The sequence below is a fragment of the Mus musculus genome, chromosome 17 (genome assembly GCF_000001635.26).
Source record: "Mus musculus strain C57BL/6J chromosome 17, GRCm38.p6 C57BL/6J".
Lineage (NCBI taxonomy): Eukaryota > Metazoa > Chordata > Mammalia > Rodentia > Muridae > Mus > Mus musculus.
This window is the reverse complement of record NC_000083.6, coordinates 21,449,850-21,470,724: the sequence shown is the minus strand read 5'-3', so window position 1 is coordinate 21,470,724 and position 20,875 is coordinate 21,449,850. Positions and strand designations below refer to the sequence as shown.

Genomic DNA, 20,875 nt, shown 5'->3' with positions numbered 1-20,875 from the left:
CCATGCTTGCCTGGAAGCTGCCATGCTCTTGCCTCGATGATAGTGGACTGAAGTTCTGACCCTGTAAACTAGCCCTAATTAAATGTTGTCCTTTATAAGAGTTGCCTTATTCAAGGTGTTTCTTCACAGCAATGAAAACCCTAAGACACTACACTTCACCAATAACCTCTCATAGGCTCTCTTCAGAGTGTCAAGCTTAAACTTTGCACAGTCCGTTCAGTACTGGGCCATCAACTGCAACTGAGGCTCCACTTTCACCAATGCTCTTTCCTGGATGCACAACCCTCAGCTGCTCTTCATGACCCTCTCATGCCCTCAAAGCAAATATCATCTGGGTGACTCTAAGACATTACAAGTCCAGCTGCAGCATGTGGTACAACCTTGCTTGTCTCTGCAACACAGCTTTTCTGTGCTCTCAGAAAACACTTCCCAGATTTCACTTCTGTAAGACTGGTCTCTTCTTAATCAACACTAATTACTTAGTTTCATCATTGTCTTAGTAGTCTCCTTCTACTTTTGACTCTAAAGCCAGAGCCACTTGGCCAAACCTGCCAAGGTCTGCTGCTTGCTGGGCTCCCTTTGTTCTATTACATCCCTGAGTGTTTAAACTTAACTGTCCTGGAATTTGCTCTGTAAACTGACTTTGGACTCAGAGATCTGCATGTCTATGTCTCCAAAATTATTGGATTAAAGTCATAAATCACAATAACTGGACTGAAACTTTTTTTTTTTTTTTTTGGTCTGGAACTTGCTCTGTTCCAGGCTGGCCTTGAACTCAAGATCTGCTTGCTTCTGTCTCCTGGGATTAAAGGTGTGTATCACTACGCCTGGGCCTAAGCTTTTCATGGCCACAATTTATCAAGATCTGGATCAAATGTGTGTATCAACCATTTCTGGATTGTGGTTCATTCCAGATTAAAAGTCCAAATGAAAATAATGACCAAGTAATAATAATACCTAACATGATATAAATATTCCTTGTTCAATGTTGAATGCATAGCCAATAAGCTTAGGTGGACTGGATCTTGCCCCAAAGTCACTGTCTTAGTTAGGGTTTTACTGCAGTTAACAGACACCATGACCAAGTCAACTCTTATAAGGACAACATTTAATTGGGGCTGGCTTATAGGTTTGGAGGTTCAGTCCATTATCATCAAGGCAGGAGCATGTAGGGCAGGCATGAAGCAGAAGGAGCAAAGAGTTCTATATCTTCATCAGAGGCTGGCTTCCAGGCAGCTAGGATGAGAGTCTTAAAGCCCACACCCTCAGTGACACACATCCTCCAACAAAGCCATGCCTACTCTAACAACGCCACACCTGCAAATAGTGCCTCTACCTGGGCCAAGCATACCACAAACAGCATACTCACATTTCCCTTATTTTATCTCCTGTAACACAGGATTTAGCTCTGTTGAACTTCCTGGTCACTTTTAATCTTTGAACCATAAGTCTTGAATTTTTCCTTTCTAAGCTTGTTATGCTTCATCAAAATGTTCTTCATGAAAGTAAACTACAGCACAGAGTCTGTAATGTTTTGAGACCTCCTTTGACAATGCAATTATTTTGACTCTCTTCATCTTAACCTGAGGCAGACACTTCAGACAAGCAGCCACATTCTTCACCAAAATGTCACAACAGTGTCTTGCCACATACTAAAATTCTTCTCTGAAACCTATAGAGCCAAGCTTCCATAGTTGTGCTCATCAACAAAGTATTCCATATTCCTACTAGGATAGCCCATTAAACCCCACTTAAAGCATTCTACTGATTTTCAAATCCAAAGTCCCCAAATCCACTTTTTTTCTTTCTTTCTTTTTTGTTTTTTGTTTTTTTCGAGACAGGGTTTCTCTGTGTAGCCCTGGCTGTCCTGGCATTCACTTTGTAGACCAGGCTGGCCTCGAACTCAGAAATCTGCCTGCCTCTGCCTCCCGAGTGCTGGGATTAAAGGCATGCGCCACCATGCCTGGCTCCAAATCCACTTTCTTACAAACAAAAGCATGGTCAGGCCTGTCACAACTATAACCCACTCCTCATACCAACTCCTGTCTTAGTAAGAGTTTCCATTGCTATGAAGAGACACATGATCAATGCAACTCTTACAAAGGATACTAGTTGACTGGGGCTGTCTTAAGGTTTGAGTCCATTATCATTATGGCAGGAAGTATGGCAGAATGCAGGCTGACTGGTTCATCTGCACTGGGCAGAACTTGAGTTAGGATTTCAAAGTCCACTGCAACAGGAACTCATTTCCTATAACAAGGCCACAATTCCTAATAGTGTCACTTCCCATGGGCTTAGCACATTCAAACTGCCACATATCATTTTGTTTTTTCTTAGAAGGGGTTTTTCTCTGTAGCCCTATCTCTTAAAATATGCACTATAGACCAGGCTGACCTGAATTCAGAGATCCACCTGCTTCTGCTCTAGATAGCTGGGAATAATGGTTAGTACCACTGAGCCCAGAACCCTTGAAGACTTCTAAGCTTGGTGTGAGGATGCCCATGATGTCATATGCACAGCTTATCTATCTCTTTAGTTTCTTACCTTCTTACTATTTGTAAGGTTTGATTCTAGTATGATAATTTTGAAGGTGAATGTAAGATGAGACTTTATTAGAGTACTTTTTGTGTTTAATCTAATGATGAATTTGCTTATTTAACAGCAATTTCAGCATTAGATAAAGGCTTTGTCAAATTCAAAGCAGGTGGTTTGTAATAACCAATGAAGAGCAAGACATGTCCCTCAACAGAGGAATGGATACAGAAAATGTTGTATATTTACACAATGAAGTACTATTCATCTATTAAAAACAATGACTTCATGATATTCTTAGGCGAATGAATGGAACTAGAAAATATCATCCTGAGTGAAGTAACCCAGTCACACATGGTATGTACTCATTGATAAGTGGATATTAGGCAAAAAGTTCAGAATACACATGATACAACACACAGACCTTATGAAGCTCAAGAAGGAAAACCAAAGTGTGGATATTTCAGTTTACTTAGAAGGGGGAACAAAATAATCATGGGAGGTAGAGGGAGGGAGGAGCTTGGGCGGCAAAGAGGAGGGGGAGGAAAAAGGGGGGCAGGACCAGGTGTAGGCAGAGACTTGGAAATGTACAGAGGGTCAGGAAATTAAACAGAGAGATATGTAGCAGTGGGATGGGGAACTGAGGGTAGACACCAGAAAGTCCCAGATGCTAGGAAAGCAAGAGGTTCCCAGTATCTTATAGGGATGACATTAGCTGAAATATCCAACAAAGGGGAGATAGAACCTGTAGAGACCATATCCAGAGGTTAGGCATGCTCCACACTTCCAGTTGAATGATGGGGCCACCCACACATCTCAAAAATATTAACCCAGAATTGCTCCTGTCTAAAGGAAATATAGGGACAAAGAGTGGAGCAGAGACTGAAGGAAAGGCCATCCAGAGACTGCCCCACCTGGGGATCCATCCTATATGCAGCCACCAAAACCAGACACTATTGCTGATGCAAAGAAGTGCTTGCTGACAGGAGCCTGATATAGCTGTCTCCTGCGAGGCTCTACCAGAGCCTGACCAATACAGATGCGGATACTTGCAGTCAACCATTGGACTGAACACAGGGATTCCAATGGAGGAGTTAGGGGAAGGACTGAAAGAGCTGAAGGGTTTTGCAACCCCATAGCAAGAACAATATCAACCAACCAGACCACTCAGAGGACACAAGGACTAAACTACCAACCAAAGAATACACATGGAGGGACCCATGGCTCCAGATGCATGTATAGCAGAGGATTACCTTATCTGGCATCAATGGGAGGGAGGCCCTTGGTCCTGTGAAGAATGAATGCCCCAGTGTAGGAGAATGCTAGGGTGGTGAGGCAGGAGTGGGAGAGTAAGTGGGGGAGCACTCTCACAAAAGCAGGGAGTGGGGGGATGGGATAGGGTGTTTGCAGAGGGAAAACAGGGAAGGGGGATAAGATTTGAAATGTAAAAAAATAAAATAACCAAAAAAGATAAAAATTAATAAATAAGAATACATGAAACTGAAAAAAATGTGAATACAGATTAAAAAAAAAAAAAGAGCAAGACAGGGGCTGGAAAGATGGCTTAGCAGTTAAGAGCACTGACTGCTCTTCCAGAAGTCATGAGTTCAATTCTCAGCAACCACAAGGTGGCTCATAACCATCTGTAATGAGATCTGATGTCCTCTTCTGGTGTGTCTGAAGACAGCTATAGTGTATTTATACCCATATAAATAAATAAGTTTTAAAAAAGCAGCTGTTTTCCTCCCTCCTTTCTCTTGTTCTTCTCTTGCTCTTGCCTTCCTCTAGCTTTCTCCCGATTCCCTTTTCACCTATATGCTCATGGCCAGCCTCTACTTCTCTACACATACTCTCTCTCTGACTTTCTCTGCCTCTACTATTCTCTCAACTTCCCTCCCCATGCTCTGAATATACCCTATTCTATACTATACCTTCAAGTGGCTGGTCCCTCAGCAGTAAAGGATGCCTCAGCATAGGCCCACCAAGCCACCCCTTCCCACATTCCTGACTACACATCCACCAAACATATCCCCCTTCTCTTCATCTTTTTATAAACACATCATATGGCATACCTTTATATGGTTTCTTAGAAGTAGGAACTTTATGAATCACAGCAAAATTAGAAGTCTTTGACACATATTTAATGGCATTACATTTTGTCATTATTATTTTTTGATAGGGTATATGTAGTTCAGGCTGTCCTGGAACTATTTAGACTAGGATGGCCTCTGATTCACAAAGATCTTGCTTTTGCCTTTTGAGTACTGAGATTAATGGTGTGCACTACCTTACCTGGAATTATGTATTTTTGGATGTTGAACAAAGGCTTTATTGCACCTTTTCCCAGGGTCTAGAGAGATGGCCTAGTGGATAAAACCACTGGCTGTTCTTTCAGGGTATTGGGTTCAATTCCCAACACACATACACACACACACACACACACACACACACACACACACACACACAGCAGTTCACAACTGTCTTTCAATCAAGCATCAGGGAATCTTAGGTTCCATCTGAGGCCTCAGGCATGCATGTAGTGCAGAATAATAAAACCATATGTGCGTGTACACACACACACAGAGACAGAGAGAGAGAAGCTTTTGACATAATAGGCAAATTTTTATTTTAGCATTATTTTATGAGATTTAAAAGTTCATTAAAGTATTTCCCATGTTTCTTATTCTTATGACTTATAAGCAGATAGAATACTGGATAAATACTATGTTACATTATTTAAAAAGGTATGTTTCACTCCAGTATGAACTCTTTGATGTCTTTTAAGATTTGAGTCCTGGGTATTGGGTTTGTCATATTCCATACATTTGTAAGGTTTCTCTCCAGTATGAATTTTCTGATGGGCTCTAAGGTAGGAGCACCTAGTAAAAGATTTGTCACATTCGGCACATCTATAAGGTTTCTCTCCAGTATGAACTCTCTGATGTGTTCTAAAATTTGAGTTATGAGTAAAGGACTTGTCACATTCCATACATTTGTAAGGTTTCTCACCAGTATGAAGTTTCTGATGTCTTCTGAGATTTGAAATCTGGCTAAATGATATGTCACAGTCTCTGCATTTGTAAGGTTTCTCTCCACTATGAATTTTCTGATGTTCTCTAAGGTGAGAAGACCTAATAAAAGATTTGTCACATTCTGTACATCTGAAAGGTCTCTCTCCAGTATGAACTCTCTGATGTGTTCTAAGATGTGAGACCTGGGTAAAGGATTTGTCACATTCTATACATTTGTAAGGTTTCTCTCCAGTATGAATATTCTGATGTGCTTTTAGAGTTGAACAGCTAGTAAAAGATTTGTCACATTCCTTACATCTGTAAGGTTTCTCTCCAGAATGAACTTTCTGATGTGTTCTAAGATATGAATTATTGGTAAAGGATTTACCACATTCTATACACTTGTAGGGTTTCTTTCCAGTATGAATTGTCTGATGTATTCTAAGAGTTGAGCAGGTAGTAAAAGATTTGCCACATTCCTTACATTCATAAGGTCTCTCTCCAGTATGAACTCTGTTATGATGATTTCTAAGATATGCACGCTGGGTAAAGGATTTGTCACATTCTCTACATTTGTAAGTTTTCTCTCCAGTATGACTTTTCTCATGTTCTCTAAGAGTGGCGCTCTCATGAAAAGATTTGTCACATTCCTTACATCTGTAAGGTCTCTCTCCAGTATGAACATTCTGATGTCTTCTAAGATGTGAACTATGAATAAAAGATTTGTCACATTCTCTACATTTGTAAGGTTTCTCTCCAGTGTGGATTTTCTGATGTGTTTTAAGAGTTGTGGTCGTAGTAAAGGACTTGTCACATATCTCACACTTATAAGGCTTTTCACCAGTGTGGATTCTGTAATGCCTTTTAAGATGTGATAATTCAATAAAGGACTTACCACATTCTTTGCATTCATAATGTATCTCTGGAGTATGAGTTTTCTGATGCCATCTTAATGATGCATAGTGGGTAAAGGATCTGTCACACTCATTGCATTTGTAAGGCTTCTCTCCAGTATGGAGTCTGTAATGTTTTCTAAGGTGTGAAAGCTGGTGAAATTCCCTGCCACATTCTGGACAACTACAATGTTCCTCTGAAGTATGGATTTTCTGATGTGTCCTGAAATTGGGATAATGGGCAAAGGATTTGTCACATTCCTTGCATTTGTAAGGCTTCTCTCCAGTATGCAATTTCTGATGACTTTTAAGTGCTGACAACTGAACAAATGATTTTTCACATTCTTTGCATTTGTAAGGTTTTTCCCCAGTATGACGTCTTTGATGTATTTTAAGATGTGTGCACTGGGTAAAGGATTTGTCACAGACACTGCACTTGTAGGGTTTCTCTTTAGTATGAATTCTGTGATGGACAGTGAGGCTTGAGGAGGTATTGAAGCATTTCCCACATTTGCCACACTGGTGTGGTTTCTCTTTAATGTAGGCTGTTGGTTGCATGAGACTGTATGCAGAGCTGAAATAGTCATCGTATACTTCCTGTCTGTGCTGTTTTGCGTTGTAGAGTCTTTGATCCTGACTAATGTCAGAACACAAAGTTAAAGATTTCTCACAGTCTTTAGACTCACAAGGTTCTTCTCCAGTATGCGTGCTTTTATATCTATTTTGATTTGACGAGTCAACAGAGACATCCTCGTTGTTACAGCATCGGAATTTGTTAGAGGCTTCTGTAGTGTCACTTCTATTATAAAGGGCACAGTTGGAGGGTTCATGAAGCATTTCACCAAGTTTATTACCCTGACAAGACTCCTTTTCAGTCTTTACATGTTGATGGACTGTATCACATATGCAGTAGTTCTCTGAAAATGAATATAATTCAGATTAATAGGGCTTGTTCTATGATTAAACATTTGATAAATGACTGTCTCCCTATGTTCTCGCTTAAGTCAGACAGCAACTACTTAGACATGTTTCCTTCATCGTAATTTTATGGATTACCACAAACATATCCTGACAGCTTTCAAGGGTCTGTAATATATAATAGACATGGCATCTCATGGAAAATGTTTGATGGCTCAAGATGGATCAAATACTTGAGTCAGTAATTACCTTTGGGATGAAGCTTACTGACTGATCGTCTCTATTCAAAAATTGATGAAAAAGAGTGTAACACAATCCAGGTTCATAGTGTTTGTGTTCAACGAAATGTACAGTTCAGAAGACCCCAATCCTTCTAATATTAAAGGCCTACGTAAAATCAAAGGGTTAACATTTTTTTTTCTAAAAATACCATAACAGATTTCTCAAAAATAATGGAAGCAAAGAGAGTACTTTGCCAGATATCTTGAATACAGAGCCTAGCGTCTAGATCATTTGAAGTAGGGCTGTCATGGGCAGCTATTGCTTATTGTTTTCCTCCATTGTCTGAGCTACACACTGCTGTGTTTCTTAACTTCCCTTAGAGGGATGTTCTTAAGCTTACATAGGACACTGCTTCTTGGGATCGTCTTGCAGAAAGGCTTCTTCTGTGTTTTCTCCATAGACGAAAATGAAGGATGTAAAGGAAGGCAATTGCAGAATAACGCTACTTCATGGACTCATGCTACACACATAATTTTGTTAAGTAAACAATCTGATATCAGCATAGTCAAGTAAAATTGCATTTTATACTAGTATTAAGTGGCCACAATTCAGGTGAAGAAAGTCACCAACGTCTTTTAACAGTTACAATGAGCAGGATGCATCTGGGGCGAGGATATTATAATAAGCTAAATGATTGGGAATCATTTCAAGTGGAACTGAATGCAGAAGAAGTATTTTCCTTCTTGTTCTCTTTCATGTGAATCCTTCCCAGTTGTTCTGCTCACTTACTAGCCTACCCTAGTTATGGCTCCTCTCTCCTCTCCACCTTCCAGGGAAAACTCATTTGCTCCAGATAGGTAACCAGGCCTACAGTGTATACAATAATCTATGAGATTTGTGAGGTTGACCCATGCTACAATTTTTAGAAAGAATACAGATGTCTAAGACAGTACTCTCCTCAGTACATAAAGACAACACAAAATAGAAGAATCCAGGAATGGATTCCCAATTGCTATTTCCTGTCAGAATTGTCACCATGTTTAGGGAGAAATTTCATTTTGCATATCTTAAGTTATTTTTTCCACAGTTAGAACCATGTAATTATAATGATAAACATGGAACTCTAAGAGATGAAGATAAATATTGCTGATTACATTGTGGAAACAAAATAAAGCATCCATGAGAGTTCTAAAGTTCAAAATGGAAAGCAAATATCAAATATCATGAAAAGTTCTTTTCTACTGTCCAAATTTTTCTATTCTCATGTTGTTTCCAAAGAGCTTTAACAAAGACTTTTACTGTGTATAAAGTCAGTACATATAAAAGAAGAGTTGATAGTTCCTAAAGCAAAATGTTCTCACCGACAGAGACCAGGTTTCTGTAATTCTCCAACATCACATCAATGTACAGAGCCCTCTGATCAGAGTCCAGGCATTCCCACTCCTCCTGAGGGAAGTCCACAGCCACATCCCTGAATGTCAACAGACCCTGAAACAAAAAAAAGAGTGACCATGTGATGCTGGGCACAGTGCTTTTCTGAAAATAAGGAGATGGAATGTAGATGAATGAAGACCATTACTCAAAGAGATGAGTTCTAATATAGTCACACTCTATAATTAATGGTCTACCTTTGTAAAAATAGGATGACATAATAGTCAGAAGCATATCCATGAAACAAGACATACATTTGATGATTATCTATCTGTTATATAGACTTTATGTCTCATAGAACACAGTGCATAATCTAATAACTAAAAGGCACAGAGACAGTATCCAAATTAACAAAATCAGAAGGAATAGGGAGACATAACACTGAACACTGAGGAAATTAAAAATATTATTAGGGCTTACTTTAAAACCCTGTACTCTACAAAACTAGAAAATCTAAGTGAAATGGATGATTTTCTAGATAGATATCACTTATCAAAGTTAAATCAAGATCAGGTAAATTGTCTAAATAGTCTGATAAGCCCTAAGGAATTAGAAGCAGTCATTAAAAGTCTTCCAACCTAAGAAAGGGCAGGGCTAGATGGGTTAAGCACAGAATTCTACCAGACTTTCAAAGAGCTTATACCAATACTCCTCAAAACTATTCTACAAAATAGAAACTGAAGGAAGATTACCAAACTCATTCTATGAGAGCACAGTTACCCTGATACCTAAAGCACAGACAGACTGAAAACAACAACAAAACACAAAAATGGGTTTCATATCAATGTCCCTTATGAACAATGATGCAAAAATATTCAGTAAAATACTTGCAAACGGAATTCAAAAAAACATTAAAAAAAAACCCCACCACGATCAAGTAGGCTTCATCCCAGGGATGCAGGAATGGTTCAATAATGCACCATATAAACAAAGTGAAAGAAAAAAATCCACATGATCATCCCATTAGATGTCTGCTGGTAGTAGTGACTTGCATGACAGGCCTAGAAACCTGGAAGCAATCCTGAGGCAAAGAGTTTCACGGAAACTTAGCCTCCTGGAACCGTAGTATCCTGGATAACGAATGCTCCAAACTTGTCCTTGTAAATGTATCTGTGTGCTTCCCTTCAGTATTGTTTTATTATAGGTCCCTCCAAGCAATGACTTGCCAAATACTTAAGCAAAATCGAACTTTGCTTCCTGGCCTTCACCAATGTCCTAGGTAGTCCTTGAGCTGACCCTGGGCTTGGAATTCAGTAAGAATGTTACCTATTTAGAAACATTCAGAATTGCCTCTAGTATTGTAAGAGAGATAGAGGAACTAGAATATTGCATTATTCATGAGAAGGTTAGCTAGAGCAGAACTCCCTAATTAGAACCATGGCTTGGGTGTGAAAGCCCTTGCCCCCAGAGTGTAAAGACATCATACCTGGCTTCTAAGAATATAGCTGACCTTAGATAGAACTGACTTTGTCTCAGTTGTTTTATTGCCCAGTTCCTGCCAGTCTTTATGTTTGCATTCCTTTGTTTTGTGTAAGAGTCATTAAGCATCAGGTAACCTCATTGTACCTTGGCTGATGTGTCACCTAACTTCCCTATTTTCTTCTGTATTAAAAGTCTGATGCTTGATTTGACAAATCACATTCAGATACAGCACACTCCCTTGTGGCTGTGGCTGTTTGTCACCCCTCTGCGCCAACTCCTTGCCTGCCTGTCTGAGACCCTGATTTCTTCCACAGATTGAGGGAGGCCAACTGAGGCTGGTTGGCGGCAGATGTTGAAAAGGCCTTTGACAAAATCCAACACCTCTTCATTTTAAAAGTCTCAGAACGACCAGAGGTACAAGGAACATACCTAAACACAATAAAGACAATGTATAGCAAGCCAAGAAATAACATCAAATTAAATGGAGAGAAACTTAAGTAATTCAGTAAAATTGGACATATTCTCTCTGTATCTCTTCAATATAATACATGAACTTCTAGCTAGAAGAATAAGACAACGAAACGAGATTAAAAGGATACAAATTGGAAAGGAAGAAGTTAAAGTATCACTAGTCAAACATGATATGATGGTATACATAAGTGGCTCCAAAATCTCTACCAAAGAACTACTACAGCTGGTAAACACCTTCAGAAAAGTGGATAGATACAAATTTAACTAAAAAAAAAAAAAATCAGTATCCCTTTCTTCTATAAACAATATATGAGCTAAGAGAGAAAGCAGGGAAACAATACTTTTCACAATAGCCACAAATAACATAAATATCTTGGTGTAACTCTAACAAAGCAAGTAAAAGACTTGTATGACAAGAACTTTAAGTCTCTGAAGATATTAGAAGATGGAAAGGTCTCTTATACTCATGAATCAGTAGTGTTAATGTAGTGAAAATGGACATCTTGCCAAAAGCAATCTACAAATTTAATGTAAGTTCCATCAAAGTTCTAACATAATACTTTACAGACTTTGAAAAAACAATTCTCAACTTTCTATGGAAACACAAAAAACCAGGCCTGGTTAAGCAATCCTGTACAATAAAGGACCTCTGGAGGTATCACTAACCCTGATTTCAAGCTGTGCTACAGAGTAATAAAAATTACATGGTGTTGGTATAGAAACAGACAGTTTGATCAATGGAATCAAACTGAAGACCGAGAAATAAACACACATACCTATGGACACTTGAATTTTGACAAAGAAGCCAAAACCATAGAATGAAAAAAAAGAAAGCATCTTTAAGATGTGATACTGGTCTAACTGGATGTCTGCATGAAGAAGAATGCAAATAGATCTGTATCTATCACACTGTATAAAACTTAAGTCCAAGTCGATCAATGACCTCAACACTAAGTCTAATAGAAGAGAAAGTGGAAATAGTATGGAACTCATTGGTACAGGCAATAACTTCCCGAACAGAAAGAACATCAATGGCTCAGGCACTAAGATCCACAATTGATAAATGGGACCTTATGAAACCGAAAAGCTTATGTAAGGTAAAGGAAAATGTCAATAGGACAAAATGGTAGCCTACAGATTGGGAAAAGATCTTCATTAACCCTACATCTGGCACAGGGCTAATATACAAAATAAAGAAAGAACTTAAGTAGTTAGATACCAACAAACCAATAACCCAATTACAAACTGGGGTACAGAGCTAAACAGAGAATTCTCAACAGCAGAATACTGAATGGCAGAGAAACACTTAAAGAAAAATTCAATGTACTGAGTCATCAGGGAAATACAAATGAAAACGACCCTGAGATTCCACCTTACACCCATCAGAATGGCTAAGATCAAAAACTCTAGTTACAGCTAATGCTGGCAAGGATGTGGAGCAAGATAAACACTTCTCCATTGCTTGTGGGAAAGCAAACTTTGCCTTCAGAACAAGATGTTCAACTCTCAGTTCTTCCTGCACCAAGCCTGCTGGGAGCTGTCATGATCATGACTTGATGATAATGGGCTGAACATCTAAATCTGTAAGCTGGACCCAATTAAATGTTGTTCTTATAAGAGTTGCCTTGGTCATGGTGTCTGTTCACAGCAAGAGATCCCTAACTAAGACAGGTATGTACTCATTTATATGTGGATACCAGCCATAAAGTACAGGATTACCAGGCTACACTCCACAGACTCAAAGAAGCTAAACAAGAAGGAAGACCCAAGAAAGGATTCTTGATTCTCAGGAAGGGGGAATAAAATAGTCATAGGAGCCAGATGGAGGGAGGTAACTGTGTGGAGGTGAGATAGGGAGGGGATTGGGGGAGGGTCAGGATCTGGTGTGGAGAGAAAAGGAAGAGAGAGCCAGAGGGCAGGGAGAATGAATGGAAATCAGTGACTGATGAGGATGGCGGTGGGGGCATCTATAAAATGTGACAGAGACTTGATATGGGGGAGCCTCCCAGGAGTCTATGGGGGTGACTTTAGCTAAGACTCTTAGCAATGGAGATATGGAACCTGAATTGGCTACTTCCTCTACCCAGACAGAAACCCCAGAGGAGTGATAAGGACATTAATGTACCCACAAAACTGTAGACACAAATGTCTGCAAGAAATTCAGGGATAAAGATGGAACAGGAAATGACCAACCAGTAACTGGCCCAATTTGAGACCCATCCCATGGCCAAACACCAGTCTTAGACATCTATTAATGATACTCTGTTATGTTGTAGACAAGAGCTTAGCATAAATGTCTTCTGAGAGGCTTCACCCAGCAGCTGACTGAAACAGATGCAGAAATTCACAGCCAAACATTGGACTGAGGTTGGGAAGAGCTGGGAGAAGGACTGAGGGATCCTTAGAGAATAGAAACTCTATAGGAAGACAGAGTCAATTAACCTGAACCCCTGGGGGCTTTCAAAAACTGAACCACCAACCAAAGAGCATACACAGGCCCCCTGCACATATATAGCAGATGTGCTGCTCAGTCTTCATGTGAGTCCTCAAACAATTAGCACAGGGGCTGTTTATAAATCTGTTTCCTGCCTGTAAATCCCATTCCCCTAACTGGGCTACCTTGTCTGGCCTCAGTGGGAATGGACCGGACTAGCCCTGCAAAGCCTTGATGTACCAGGGTGAGGGAAAAGTCCCAGGAGCATTCTACCCTCTTGGAAGAGAAGGGGAAGGGGGATGGATGGAGGGACTATGTGATGAGGGAAACAGGAGTGGGGATGCAGCATTTGGGATCAAAAGGCAATAAATAAATAAGGTAATGCGAAAATGGAATACTATTCAACCAATGAGAAAAATGTAATAAGAAGTTGTAGAAAAATGGCTAGGCTTAAAATGCGTAATATTAAATGAGGTCATACAATGTCAGAAAGAAGAAACCACATTTTCCCTTATAGGAATATTCATATTCATATCATATGAATAATTTAGCCAGTAATATATCTATACAGAAACAATGTACATGTGAGCACAGTAGAAGATGGAGAAAAAAATGAAAAGTTAAATATGAGGGGGATGAGGTAGAACTGAATGCAGGTAGTGAAATGCAGTTATGAAAGATATACTAAGTTGACTGCTTTTTTTTAGGTCTAATTCTGTCACTGGTTTTTGGGGCTTTGGTGATAGATAAATTCATTAAAATATATTGTATATTGAAACTATTAAATGAGTGTCTCTAGAGTTTTAGTTCTCAATGACTAATGTAACCACATATAATTTCAATCAGTTCTATAATCAGTCTGGTTAATTTCAGAGTTTGATTTTGTATGTGTTGTCAACATGTTTTATAATCAAGTTAAAGCAAATTATCAGAAGGAGAAAATTAAAGGTTTGCAATGTTTGAAGATAAATTTCTAGAAAAAAAGTAGACATGACCACTGACCTGGGGCATGTTTACTGGTGAATAAGCCATTTCTTTCTGTTTATCTTCTTTGAATTTCTCTTTCAGGTACAATGACTCTCCAGCTTGTGATGCTTTCATATAAGGGGCCAAAAAAGAAAAGCAAAAATTAATACTGAAAGATATTAAAGAACAGTTTTAAACTATATTAAAAAGACCCAAGCAACAGAACACCACCTGATGCTCAATCAGCAATTCCCAAATCCAGAGCAGCATGAAAAGACATCTAAAACTTAGAGAGAAATCAACATCAACCATGGTGCTGCACTCAAAAAAGTTACTTTAAATTGATGGAGACATAAGAGCACTTCAAGATTGTTACAAATGAACAAAATTCAGTTCCCTAAAGCAGCACAGTACATAATAAATTAGATGCAAAATCTACATAAATAGAAGAGAAGAACTATCTAAGAACCTAAGAAATAATACACTGCATGTGAAGAATAGTTAAATACAGGAGAACTGGGAAGTGATCATCTATGGGCAAGACAGGAAAACACTAACACAGAGAAGGAATAAGAATACTAGCAATATTCCAAACAGAAACAACATAAAAAAACAAAAAACCAAAACCAACAAAAACAAAAGCATTGGGAATAAAAACCCCATGAACAAAAAATGTGCCCACTGTGGCTATCAATATGGGGAATCCTCAATTAAGCAAGTGTAGGAGATGAGACAGCAATTCCACTCCTTGGCATATGCTCCAAACACTCAAATCCTACACCAGAGATACATGCTTACTCATGCTCACTGGTACTATATTCACAACAGCTACAAAATGGAAACAACCTAAATGTCCTTATCTGAGGAATGGAAACTGAAAATGAGGTAAATATGCACTATGGAATATGATGGAGATGTAAAGAAAACTGAAATCAAGAGATTTGTAGGTAAATGGATAGAACTAGAAAAGATGATTCTGAATGGAGTGACCCTGACCCAGAAAGACAGATACTGCATGTTCGCTCTCATAGGAAGTTCCTATCTCCAAATTGTCAGAAGTGAGTTTATAACCTGGAGTCACTGCAGTAACCAGAAAGGAAAGCGAGACCTTGGTGGGATGTTGGGGAATAATAGAGAGGGAAATAACAGGGAAATGTGATTTGAAGGAAGAAGTTGAAAAACCACGGCAGGGATATAATTATGGAAAAAGGCAAGACATAAACATAGAAGAAATAGGGTAAAATAACTGTAAGCTTGTCAAGAAAGTCATCAAGAATCATACTGCCAAATCCATCCACCAAAAACGTCTATATAATAATATAATCAATAAAGAAGCATATGGATTGAACAGACCATGCTTGTACTGGCTGGTTTTGTGTGTCAACTTGACACAGCTGGAGTTATCACATAGAAAGGAGCTTCAGTTGAGGAAATGCCTCCACGAGATCCAGCTGTAAGGCATTTTCTCAATTAGTGATCAAGGGGGAAAGGCCCCTTGTGGGTGGTGCCATCCCTGGGCTGGTAATCTTGGGATCTATAAGAGAGCAGACTGAGCAAGCCAGAGGAAACAAGCCAGTAAGTAACATCCCTCCATGGCCTCTGCATCAGGTCCTGCTTCCTGACCTGCTTGAGTTCCAGTCCTGACATCCTTTAGTGATGAACAGCAATGTGGAAAGTGTAAGCTGAATAAACCCTTTTCTCCCCAACTGCTTCTTGGTCAGGATATTTGTGCAGGAATAGAAACCCTGACCAAGACAATGCTCAACAGGTGCTGGGGGGGGGGGCAAATGTACACATATTAAAAAGCTTTAAGTGTAGGTCATGAGATAATGTAAATTTAATATACACAGGTTTCCATCTTCCCTAGATACTACCCACATTCAAATTCCTAAACAATAAATGCATTTCTTTCAGTAATTTCTTGAAATTAAGTAGGCAATATTCTCTATGCTAAACATGTAAACAGATTACAGCATTCAAAAAAGGAAAATGACAGCAGAGATTAAAACATATTTTCTACAAAAATTTATTTCATATCTAAAAATACAAAATACCAAGACAGAAGGAATCTTTTTTTAAATACCATGAATATGGACTGCAGTAAAGATGAGATGACCATAATTACGCTAGTGAAAGAAAAATCAAGACAAAAGTATTAAAATAGGAAATAAAGAGTATTAGCAAATGATAAAATGCTCCTAGATACCAAGTCCTTGATCATCACAAGTGCATGTTACAAAACCCAGAATGCAGACTGTCGTGTCAGAACTCACTGGCAGGAGTCTATCTGTCCCTAAGGGCAAGTGAGGATTAAAGAAAGGGGAGGCAGAAAGATGATACAGAGGTAAGAGATCGATTCTGGAGGAGTGTTAATGAATACTGAAGCAGCCCTGAGTGTATTTTGCATAACCATTTTATACTCCACAAGCTAGCAGGAACAGCTGGTGACATCTACACAGTAGATCTCATCCATTGGCCTCCCTGTTCCTTTCACCAAGGACCATAGCATCATTCATTCCTTGCCTTGAGCCTGAGGTGAATGTCCTCCTAACTTTCTACGCAACAGCAGGCCAGGAAAGCTTGACAGCAGACCCTGACCTGCCTTGACAGAAAACAGGAGACTGCAGAAGATGTGAAAAGTGGCACACTGCCTCACGTGCTTCTCACACATGAGAACACAACTGAGAAGGAGGCTTCTCTTCTCCAAGACGCCAAGCAACTCCTATTAAAATTCCACTTGCATATTTTACAGAAAGTAATCCTGAAATTACCAAGGAGCAGCACAGAGCTAGAAAATAGGAAGAGGATCACACCTAGAGGTGATTTCACAGTATATTACAATCACAGCAGTGGAAACCACTTGGAATTGACGTGACAATAGACAGTAGAAGATATCCCTGGAAAGACAGGATAGACAGAGTTTACCTGTCTGCAACATAGTTCCTGATTTTCATCAAAACTCTGTTGGCATTATTTTAAGGAATGGAGGAATTAACACTAATAGGTAGAGAATATCAGGGCTGCAGAGATGACTCAATGGTTAAGAGCACTGTCTGCTCTTCCAGAGGTCCTGAGTTCAATTCCCAGCAACCACGTGGTGTTTCACAGTGATCTGCAATGGGATTCGATGCCCTCTTTTGGTGTGTCTGAAGACAATGACAGTGTACTCACATAATATAAGACAAATAAAGAAATTTAAAAAAAAAAAAAAAGAGAGAGAGAGCACTGACTGCTCTTTTGAAGGCCCTGAGTTCAAATCCCAGCAACCACATGGTGGCTCACAACCACCCGTAATGAGAGCTGACACTCTCTTCTGGTGTCTGAAGACAGATACAGTGTACCTATTTATAATAATAAATAAATCTTTGGGTTGGAGCAAGGAGGGCCAACCAGAGCGCATGGGACCAACTGGAACAAGCAGAGGTCCTAAAAATCCAATTCCCAACAACCACATGAAGGCTCACAACCATCTGTACAGTTACAGTGTCCTCATATACATAAAATAAACAAATCTTTTAAAAAAAGAAGAGAATGTGCTAAAATACCAAAAGCTCCACAAATCATTAAACATTACATCTAGAAGTATTAATTTTTATCATTTTGTAATACATTAAAATCACTGAAATGAAAACCATTTAATATTGGTATATAGACATAATCAGTGATGTGCATGGAATAAGGACATCATCACTCACATGCATGATCAAATACATTTTTATTGCCTCCTAGGATCAGTTCTTTTGTAGAAAGTCTTCTCATCTCTACAATGGTACAGTCCTGAGGAGATTTTTCTCCAGAATCATTTCCAGTGAAACAGAACGTAGCAAAATGGATATTGTGTCCCACTATAACATTCACTTGAACCCCCTGCCATCCCTCACCAATCCTCCAAAATACCTGGATCCTTAGTGACTGTCTCCTCCATCTACATCTTCCAGGGCTCTTTGCTCTGCTCCACAGGTGAGCAGGTCTGGGTGATCAGTGAGCCCTGCACATAAGAAAGAGATCTTCAGCAAGCACCTGCATTTCTTGCACAGTACTGTGCTCAGTAGATGTTATGCAGTGTCAGAATACTGAAAATATTTAGAAAGCATTTTCAGTTAGTGTAACTGAAAACTCTCTTCCAATCACAGTTCAGCCAAATCTGAGGGGCAGAAATGGAACTGAATGACTGGGATGAGAATATTACACACTAGTGAGGTTCCAAATTTATCCTGGACTAAAAATGATGGAAGTCCTATTCTCCCAAAGGAGCTAATGCTTGCAGAGGACTTGCCACAAAACCCTGAGGAGTGAAAGTACAGTCCTGAGGAGATTTTTCTCAGTGAAAGGCGGCTGAAGCAAACTATTCTCACCCACACAAACCAGAATACTGTAATTCTACAACCTCCAGTCTCTGTACAAAGCACTCCCAGCATGGTGCTGACACTGCCCCTCTTTCTGGCAGAAGTCCACAGTCACACTGGTGGCCGTGAACTGACCACAAAATACAAAACAACAGTTTGAATAGTGGTCCTGGTGCACACCTTTAACGCTAGCACTCAGGAAACAGAGTCAGGTGTAACTCAGTGACTTCCAGTCCAGCCTAGTCTACATGACAGGATGAGTTCTGGGCCAGACAGAGGGACACAATGGGTTCAAGCCACAGACAAAACAAACACAGGAACTAAGCCAAACTAAACCAAACCAAACCAAAAAACAGTTTGTGTTCATGGACAAAGTGGTTTTCTAGAACTAAGGAGACAAAATACTTTTGCTGTCTTTTTTCTGATATAGAAGAGCTAAAGTAATTATTTGAAAGATGATTTATAGTACCATCATATACAATATAATACCTTTTCTGTTTTATTTCTTTTTTCCTTTTCCTTCTCCCTCTTCCCACTGACATTTCTCTGTGGTTCTAGCTGTCCTTAAACTCCCTTTATGTACCAGGGTGGCAAGGAACTCCCAGATCCAATTGCCTCAGTTTCCTAAGTGTAGGCATTAAAGGCTTGTGATTAAAGGATTAAAGGGTTATAGGATACAGGGATTAAAGGATTAAAAACTGGTTTATAATGTCCTTTCTAACTGTGAACTGTAGCAGATGTGCAACTTGGTTATCATGTTGGTCCCCTAACAACTGGAGCAGAGGCTGTCTCTGACTCTGTTGACTGCCTTTGGATCCCCTTTCCCTAACTGGGCTGCCTTGTCTAGCCTCAATAGCCTCAGTGCAGTGCCTAATCCCACTGCATCTTGATATGCCAAGGAGGGTGGATATCCACAGGAGGCTTTCCCTTCTCTGAGGATAAAGAGAGGAAGGTGTAGGATAGGGGGAGGAAGGTAGTGGAGGAGTGAGAGACTAGAAGGAGAGGAAGAAGTGATGACAATCACTTCTAGTTATATTTACAACTATATCTACGAAACTCGCAACAAATATACGCTGAGATTCAGTTACATTTCCAGCCATTCCTTTCATGAGTAATAGCTAAAAGCTCTCTGGGGATGTTAAGTCACCAAGTATGTCCTGGGTATAACAGTGGAGTTAGCATGGATGTAAGTAAATTTAAAGAGCTTTATCCTTTATCTCAACAAAGAGAACTGGTTTGCAAACTTCAGTAGATAAACTAAAATATTCTACTATTCTACTATTTTGAATATTTTGGCAATCATTTGGTCAATGAAAAACACATCAGGATTATTTCAGTTTATATGCACTAAAATATATCGAGCCAGCTTACTTATGAACACCAGAAAAACTGATCACGCCCTGCTCTCTTCCGGCCCCTTCCCAGCCCCGTAGCTCCTTTGACTTGGGAGGTTTCTGAGCTATGGTTCCAGCTGCTGTGCTGCTGACTCTCCCAAGATGCCCCGCGCGGCACACGGCTGGCCGGCGTTTTACCTTCCCCTAAATTCCTCCCCGTTCTGCTATCCCAGGTCTACACTACGCGATTCCCTACGGTGCAGGGCCGTGAGCTCTGGACGTGAACAGGTCGTTAACACTTTTGGCTTTGGTTCTCAACTTACCTGGCTTCACTCACCTAGTTTCCCAGCTTCCGCTCACGTCACTCCTCTAACTCCTCCCACTCAACACTTTTCTACACTTCCTGGTAACGTCCAATGTGCTTGCACCCTCCGTTTCCGGGTGAGTGGCCCTGCCCCGCGGAGACCCGTCCCTCCCACTTTGTCTCTGGCTGCCTTCCACACAGGCCCAGCTGTCAGCTCGCCCAGCCTCCCCTCATGCTTGCTGCTAGCTAGACCAGAAGTGGATCTGGTAGGACTTTGCACCCCGATATCTGACCCCCATAGTGAGTTCAGAACCATTTAGATAAATGACCGGAAGCCTAACACCTCCTGGACTTCCAGCCGCTGGAATACATACTTTGTACCAAACAACAACAACACAGGCTAAATTCAGAAGCCCAAGTCCCATCCCCAAAACACAAACATGAGAAGCCAAAAGCAAATCCTAAAATTTTGACTTGGGAGAGACTTTTAAAGAACTTGGAATTTGAAAAGAAATAGGTGTCTCAAGAATTCAGTGGCTCTTTGCTATCCGCCCAGGGCCGAATTCATCCTGTGCTGTACTGATGTTACCA

The 20,875-nt window shown here is 39.9% G+C and overlaps 1 protein-coding gene across 3 annotated transcripts; it reads right to left on the bottom strand.

Annotated features, from left to right (window-relative positions):
- Positions 1-5,133: 5,133 nt before the first annotated feature.
- Positions 5,134-20,351, bottom strand: Zfp51 (zinc finger protein 51). Of its 3 annotated transcripts, none has more exons than NM_009558.4 (5): positions 20,304-20,351; positions 18,198-18,288; positions 14,337-14,428; positions 8,938-9,064; positions 5,134-7,353 (listed from the first exon to the last, which is right to left on the bottom strand). In NM_009558.4, exons 2-5 carry the CDS (start codon positions 18,223-18,225, stop codon positions 5,255-5,257), a joined length of 2,346 nt encoding a protein of 781 aa, NP_033584.3. In that variant the 5' UTR covers positions 18,226-18,288; positions 20,304-20,351; the 3' UTR covers positions 5,134-5,254. The 3 variants fall into 3 exon arrangements, with proteins under 3 accessions (NP_033584.3, NP_001295252.1, XP_030105614.1); NM_001308323.1 differs by having other exon boundaries at positions 20,318-20,351; XM_030249754.1 differs by lacking the exon at positions 20,304-20,351 and adding an exon at positions 20,018-20,295 and having other exon boundaries at positions 5,145-7,353.
- Positions 20,352-20,875: the final 524 nt, after the last annotated feature.

What these genes read in the sequence shown, in the direction of transcription:
- Zfp51 (NM_009558.4), bottom strand. Translation starts at nt 18,225, where the DNA reads ATGGAGGAGACAGTCACTAAGGATCCAG. An exon ending in GACAGTCACTAAGGATCCAG is followed by an intron (nt 14,429 to 18,197) that starts GTATTTTGGAGG and finishes CTTATATGAAAG; the next exon opens with CATCACAAGCTGGAGAGTCA. An exon ending in CACCAGTAAACATGCCCCAG is followed by an intron (nt 9,065 to 14,336) that starts GTCAGTGGTCAT and finishes TTTTTGTTTCAG; the next exon opens with GGTCTGTTGACATTCAGGGA.